The sequence below is a fragment of the Melopsittacus undulatus genome (genome assembly GCF_012275295.1).
Source record: "Melopsittacus undulatus isolate bMelUnd1 chromosome W unlocalized genomic scaffold, bMelUnd1.mat.Z SUPER_W_unloc_4, whole genome shotgun sequence".
NCBI lineage: Eukaryota > Metazoa > Chordata > Aves > Psittaciformes > Psittaculidae > Melopsittacus > Melopsittacus undulatus.
In genome coordinates, this window is record NW_022993946.1 from 955,384 (window position 1) to 961,609 (window position 6,226).

A 6,226-nucleotide genomic window follows, 5' to 3' on the forward strand; every position below is an offset into this window, starting at 1 on the left:
TAAGCACTTCTATTATATACCTCCCAAAATATAAAGTTGGTGATCATACCGGGAGCATAAACCAGATCAGTTTCATGATCAATGCTTCTATTGTATTACAAGTCATTAACATCAAGTACAATGAGACCAGAACCTTAGCCCAAACCCCATACTTGATAAACACTAACACAGCTAATATATATGACAAGTAATTGGTAAAATCCTGAAACCGTGAGATCAAGAGAAAAAACTGTGAGAGCCAATAAAACAGCATTGTGACAAATGACTATAAATCCTGTCAGATTTGTTGTTATTTCGTGGGTTTGTGCCCCACGTTGGGTGCCAAAAACTGTCATGGTTTAAATCTGCACAGTTCCCCCTTTGTTTCCCACCCCCCCCCCCCCCCCCCACCTTCCCACTCCCGGAGGGATGGGAAGGAGAGCCAGAGGAATACAACTCCCACGGATTGAGGTAAAATCAGTCCAGCAATTAAGGTATAACAGAAATAACTACCGGTACCAGTAACAAATCAATGTTAGAGGAGACAAACAGGGAGAGAGAATACGATACCACCCACCACACCCACCGCCACGAGGCCAGCCCGGAAGAGCAAGCTCACCCCCCCCTCCTGGCCAGCTTCCCGTTCCCTCTCCGAGCCCAGCCCGGAGGAGAGAGCTAACCCCTCCCCTTCCGGCCAGCTTCCAGTCCCCTCCCCGAGCAGGACGTGCTGTGGTATGGAATACCTCTTTGGCTAGCCCAGACCAGGCGCCCTATCTCTCCTTCCTCCCTGGCAGAGCATGAGCTACTGCTGAACCCATGACAGGACTCTTGGCAAGCTTTTGAGGTAGAGTTCTCACACCTGTGCTTAACCAATTATATGTTAGTCACTAAGGGTCTTCAAGACATGTATCCAATCACGATATGTCAAATTGCTGTAGGTGTGTGTAAGCAATAGCATATAAGGAGTTAATGCTTTTCAATAAATGGCTTTTGTCTGATCATACTGATCTCTGACTGAGTCCATTCCTTTACACCTGAGGTTTAACTGCCAGGCCTAGCTAGCTAGAACGGTGACAGCAAAGTCTGCAGGTTGTAGGTTTTATAAGACACATATTAGTTTTACCCTACTGATGATGTGTTGTTGCAATACTAATCCTGCTCAGTACGAGAGGAACCACAGGTTCAGATCGCTGGTGCGTGCGCTTGGCTGAGGAACCACTGGCGCGAGGCTACCATCTGCAGGCTTATGACTGAATGCTTCAAAGTCAGAATCCTGCCTAGATGTGGCGATATCCAATTGCCGCCAGTGCCTCAGTGGGCTCACGATAGCGGTCGCTGGAGATAGACCCAGGAAATTACAGTCTTGCTCAGAACTCAGGAGAAGGAAAACTCCTATCTTCAAACCCAGGCTGATGGAGCCCGTCTAGCCTTGTATGGTCTTCCATCTAAGAGAAGGACCAATAATAATAATGATAAGGGAAATAACAAGGGAAGAGAATGCAATACCACCCAGCCCGACCGAGCAGTGAACCCACCCTTCCAGGCAACTCCTAGTTACATCCCAGGCATGACATGCTGTGGCATGGAATAACTCTTTGGCTAGTTTGGGTCAGGTGTCCTGTCTTTGCTTCCTCCTGACTTCCTCTCCTCCCTGGCAGAGCATGAGACTCACAAAGTCCTTGGTCAGATTAAACATTTGAGCAGTAACTGAAAACATCAGTTTTATCAGTGCTGTTTCCAGGCCAAAAGTCAAAACCACAGCACTGCACCAGCTACTAAGAAGGAGAAAAATGACTGCTGCTGCTGAACCCAGGACAGTATCCACCCCTTATTCCATACCATTCATGTCATGCTCAGATCCCACATTTTCAATATACCATGGCTCTTACATATATACATCTGCATACACACACAGACAGAGAGAGATCATTCCTTAGTGCATGGATCAATTCCTATAAAGCTGTTGAGTCCATTTGGTCCATGATGGCAGGTTCCATTTCTCGTAACAGTGTTTTGGGGCAGGAGAAACTGTGTGCAGTGTTGGATCGTTGCCTGATGATGCTGATCATTCCTCTGCCACAGAACTCGTCTGGTTCTTTCAAAGTTCATTCTCTGTTGGGATGATAGGGCACTGCCAGCAGTGACATTGGCAAGATCTGAGGCTGGGGTGGGGTAAGAAGTGGGAATTGCAAAGGTTTGACAGTGAACCGACTGTGCCAAGCCCTGTGGCAAGGGCGGGGATGCATCTGCTGAGTGCCCCAGGCATGGCAACAGCCCAGGAGGAGTGTGGAGACCTGGGTGCCGGTGCCTCCCCCTCCCCAGGGACCTACCAAAGATGAAGTTGTCAGGGCGGAAGAGGTGGCCAAAGGCACCGGAGCGCACACTGTCCATCGTCCCTGGCTCCAGGTCCACCAGGATGGCGCGAGGCACATACTTGTGAGCTGCGAGAAAGCCTATGCTGGGGGCAGGACCTGCTGCTGCCCCCACCCACCCTGTGGGGTCCCATGAGGCTGGGTGCTCACTTCCCTCCCCAAACATAGTAAGGATTCCACAGGGATGGGTGCACAGCCTCCCCCCCCCAAACCACAGGGATCCATGGGTGGGGGTGCAAGTGTCCCTTCCCCCCCACCCACAAGGGCTGGATACATGTATCTTGCATGTACTTGTCGTCGTGTCCCGTGTCCCCCTCCCCTCCCCGAAGACCTGGGTCCTGCTAGTATTGGGGGGGAAGGGATAGGGGCTTTCCCCACCAGACCCAGGGTGGGGGTGCTGGGCTGCCCTGCCCGGGGGATATCCCGGGGGAGATGTGTGTCGCTTACAAGAGGCCTCATTGTAGTAGACGCTGATGCGTTCCAGCTGCAGGTCCGAGTCACCCATGTAGTTGCCGCTGGGGTCGATGCCGTGCTCGTCGCTGATCACCTCCCAGAACTAGAGGGGACAGGGCTCAGCGGTGGTGGGGCACCAGGTATGGGGGGAGGGGCACAGGGACCCGGAGGACCTCTCATCATCACACACACACCCCACCAACCCGCCGGACAGGGCGGGGCGCCCCATGGCAAGAAGGATGGACCAGGCGCTATCGGCAGTGCTGAAGGGCAGACACGGGGGGGAAGGGAAGGGGCTGGTGTGGGGCGGGGCCCTTTGTCCACCCACTGCGGCGGGAGCGGAGGACAAGTAGTAGTGTGCAGAATGGTCTTTGTCCACCGCCCGGCTCCGCAGCGGCAGGGCCGCTGTTACCTTGGCGCCGATCTGGTTGCCGCATTGCCCCGCCTGAATGTGGACAATCTCCCTCATGGTGCTGCCGGGCCGGAGCAGAATGGGATGGAAATGAGACGTGGACCAGGAGCGGTACCGGGAGCACAGAAACTAGTCCTACCGCCGTCGCTTCCTTTATAGGCGCCTCGAGCTGCACCGGGCCGGGCGCTGACGTCACCGCCGCCCCGCAGCCAATCGGCGGCCGCCGCCGCAACGCTGCAACAGCCCTGCGGCACCGGCACCGCCCCTCCCCCCTCCACTCGGCACAGGGACCTCGGCACTGCGGGCACGGGCGGGGACATCCCGGTCCCCCCGGGGCAGAGGGACCTCGGTACCCACAGGAGGGGAGAGCACGACACGAACAGGGACCATTCGGGAGCGGCGAGAGAATCCCGGGGCGGCGGCGGTGGGTGGGGGAGTGACACCCCCCAAAGCGTGTCCTGCTGCGGGGGGGCCGCCCCAGGGGTCCTGGGCGCCAGGAGCCCCACCCCGGGGCCGGGTCGAGCGGTGGTGGTGGTGGGCGCGGCCTGAGAACAAAGGCCGCGGTGAGGGGCGCTTTGTCTGGGCTGTGCCACTCTGGCCGCCGCCCCCCCGCCCGGTGCAGCCTCGGGGCCGGTGCAGGAGGCAACCAGGAGCAATAGAACTTGAAAAAGACGGTGGGGCCGGGAAGTGGTCCCTGGGAGCTGCACGGCAGTGCCAGCCACGGCATCACTGTAAACAGCCTTTATGGGAAACCGCAAGCCCCTCAGCCTGGATTGGGCGACAGAGTGGGATGCCCCGCGGTGCATCCCATCGCATCCGTTCATCCTGTAGCAGGGTTGCTGTGCCATTACTGGTGTCCCACGCCCTACCAGGAGCACAGAACCACCTCCCACAGAGTCCACCGGAGCTCCTGGCTACAGAACGTGTAGATGAGGGGATCAGTCACAGAGTTGCAGATGATGAGGATGAGGAAGAGGTTGAAGTAGCTGAAAAAGCAGGTGCAGAAGGGGTTGGTGGCGCAGGTGACGATGTGAAATATACAGGACTGATTCGTGTCAGGAATTTAGGCGTCCTTGTCGCCATTGCACTTTGTGTGAAACCAGCCCTCCTTTGTGACCGTGATTATCATAAGTGCTCCTGTCAATAAGGAGAAACAAAGGGGATAATCTCTCCTAAACAATCGCTTTGTTTTTCAAAGGGGGCTTCCGTTTAACGGTTTGACTGGCCTAAGGAGGTTAGATAACCAAGAGATACATTTTGTTACAGGATGTTGCAAACTTGGGTACTAGGCAAATAACCATATAAGGTATAGAACAAAATGTTAAGACTACGGTTAAGCTTGTAAGCATTTTTCTGTTAATACATTACTAAGAAAATTCAGCAACGTCTTCACCGGAGAAAGACCCCAGCAAACAAGAAAAGAACAAAGGGAAGGGGCCACGTCGACATTCGGGTAAAGAAGACAACAGGATTGGCTAAAACCCAAGACTGAGAAGTATAAGAGACTGTACTCCAAAGATCCCGGTGTGCGTTGCTGGTGGAGCGGAGACTCCCCTGCGCACCCAGCACTATTTGCTTATTGCCTCTCTTAAATTTCTAATCAATTGTGAATAAAATCAATTTGGACAAAACCCGGTTTGCGGTAAATTTTTATAACAACGATGAGGATGAGGTGGAAGAAGAAAGGGCCCCAGCAGATGAAGATGCCCAGGAGGATGGTGAGGGTGACAGCTCCCTTGAGGCTGCTGCTGCAGTAGATGATGAGCTGCTTCTGCTGGCTGGAGATGCTGTGGAGATGGTGGCGGGCCAGGGCAAACATGTGGATATAGAGCACGAGCATGAGGACCAGCATGAAGAGGAAGAAGCTGATGAGGCAGAGGAGGATGGTGGTGTTGTGGTAGTATGTGATGAATATGGTGCTGGAGACCATGCTGTCCAGCCAGATGCTAGCCATGGTTACCATGGCCTGTTGCAGCCTCCTGATGCTGTGGTAGAACAGAGCATAGAAGATGGTGATGTATTGGTCCACAGCAATGGCCCCCAGGAAGGAGAGGGAGGACACGACAGAGCTGCAGATGAGCATGTCGATGACTTTGTCCCTGTGGCAGACAATGCTGGTGTGGATCATCAGCATGTCATGCTCCATCAGCAGCATGAAGAGCATCTCTACCGGGTTGCTGAAGCTCACCAGCATGTCAGAGACAGCCAGGCAGCAGTAGTATATGGGCGAGTGCAGGTTCCTGTTCTTTGGGATGGCGGCCACCACCAGCAGGTTTTCCACCAGGCTCACCAGCCCCAGTGTGAGGAAGAGCTTGTTGGGGACGTTGAGCCACTGGCACCAGGCACTGCCAGCCCCAGCCATGGCATTGCTCTGGTTGCCCTCGCTGGCATTCCAGGGCTCACGCAGCAGGCACAGGGGGGCCAGTGTCAACATGGCCCCTACCTCAGCCCTGGGGCCTCCCCACAGTACCCACACACCCTCTGAGTCCCTGTTGTGCTCCACCAGCACTACTGTGGTGCCCAGCAGCAAGGCCGAGGGGATGCAGAGGAATTGGGGATGGGGGGTTCCCACCACCTGCCCACCAGGACCTTGGTGTCCCAGCCACCTCCTTGTCGGCCCTGCCCAGTGTCCCGCAGCCACACATCCACTGGGCTGGGGTGTTGAAGAAGAAAGGGCCCTTTCTCTTCCCCACTTTAAAGCTGGCTCCCATGGCTCCTCCTCCCAAGGAGGGTGGGCACCTGCATGATGGTGGCACCCCAGCAGCAAGGGGAACCGCTGCAGAGGCTGGGGCTGCCAGACCCTCAGCACAGCCCTGGGGAGCCATGGCCTTGGGGTCACCACATGCCCAGGGATCCTTGGGAGTCCACATAACCCCCAGGCCTTGATCCTTGGGCAGTGTGTGCCACAGGGGTCCTCTGCACCCTGGGGTCTGTGCTCCTTGGGATTCCCATGTGTCCTGGGGTCCTGTGTGTGCTGGGGGGATCCCAGCATCCTGGGGGACCGTGTGTC

General features: G+C 55.5%; 2 protein-coding genes across 3 annotated transcripts; both read right to left on the reverse strand.

The window, feature by feature from the left end:
* Positions 1-1,814: 1,814 nt before the first annotated feature.
* On the reverse strand, positions 1,815-3,369 carry LOC117438272 (tubulin beta-4 chain-like). 2 transcript variants are annotated; one of them, XM_034073795.1, is made up of 4 exons: positions 3,217-3,369; positions 2,799-2,907; positions 2,310-2,420; positions 1,815-2,141 (listed from the first exon to the last, which is right to left on the reverse strand). In XM_034073795.1, exons 1-4 carry the CDS (start codon positions 3,271-3,273, stop codon positions 1,906-1,908), a joined length of 513 nt encoding a protein of 170 aa, XP_033929686.1. In that variant the 5' UTR covers positions 3,274-3,369; the 3' UTR covers positions 1,815-1,905. The 2 variants fall into 2 exon arrangements, with proteins under 2 accessions (XP_033929686.1, XP_033929687.1); XM_034073796.1 differs by having other exon boundaries at positions 1,948-2,091.
* A 711-nt stretch (positions 3,370-4,080) lies between these two features.
* LOC117438269 (melanocyte-stimulating hormone receptor) lies at positions 4,081-5,672 on the reverse strand. The gene is made up of 2 exons (XM_034073790.1): positions 4,880-5,672; positions 4,081-4,246 (listed from the first exon to the last, which is right to left on the reverse strand). The coding sequence occupies exons 1-2, from the start codon at positions 5,648-5,650 to the stop codon at positions 4,082-4,084; spliced, it is 936 nt and encodes a 311-aa protein (XP_033929681.1). The 5' UTR covers positions 5,651-5,672; the 3' UTR covers position 4,081.
* Between the last annotated feature and the right edge of the window lie 554 nt (positions 5,673-6,226).

Bases quoted from the DNA above. Each gene is read 5' to 3' on its own strand.
- LOC117438269 (XM_034073790.1), bottom strand. From the start codon at position 5,650: ATGTTGACACTGGCCCCCCTGTGCCTGCTGCGTGAGCCCTGGAATGCC. The intron at 4,247-4,879 runs ATCGTTGTTATA...TGTATATTTCAC, and splicing joins TCTTCTTCCACCTCATCCTC to ATCGTCACCTGCGCCACCAA.
- LOC117438272 (XM_034073795.1), bottom strand. From the start codon at position 3,273: ATGAGGGAGATTGTCCACATTCAGGCGGGGCAATGCGGCAACCAGATC. The intron at 2,908-3,216 runs GTAACAGCGGCC...TGTCCCCTCTAG, and splicing joins GCAACCAGATCGGCGCCAAG to TTCTGGGAGGTGATCAGCGA. The intron at 2,421-2,798 runs GTAAGCGACACA...GCTTTCTCGCAG, and splicing joins CTACTACAATGAGGCCTCTT to CTCACAAGTATGTGCCTCGC.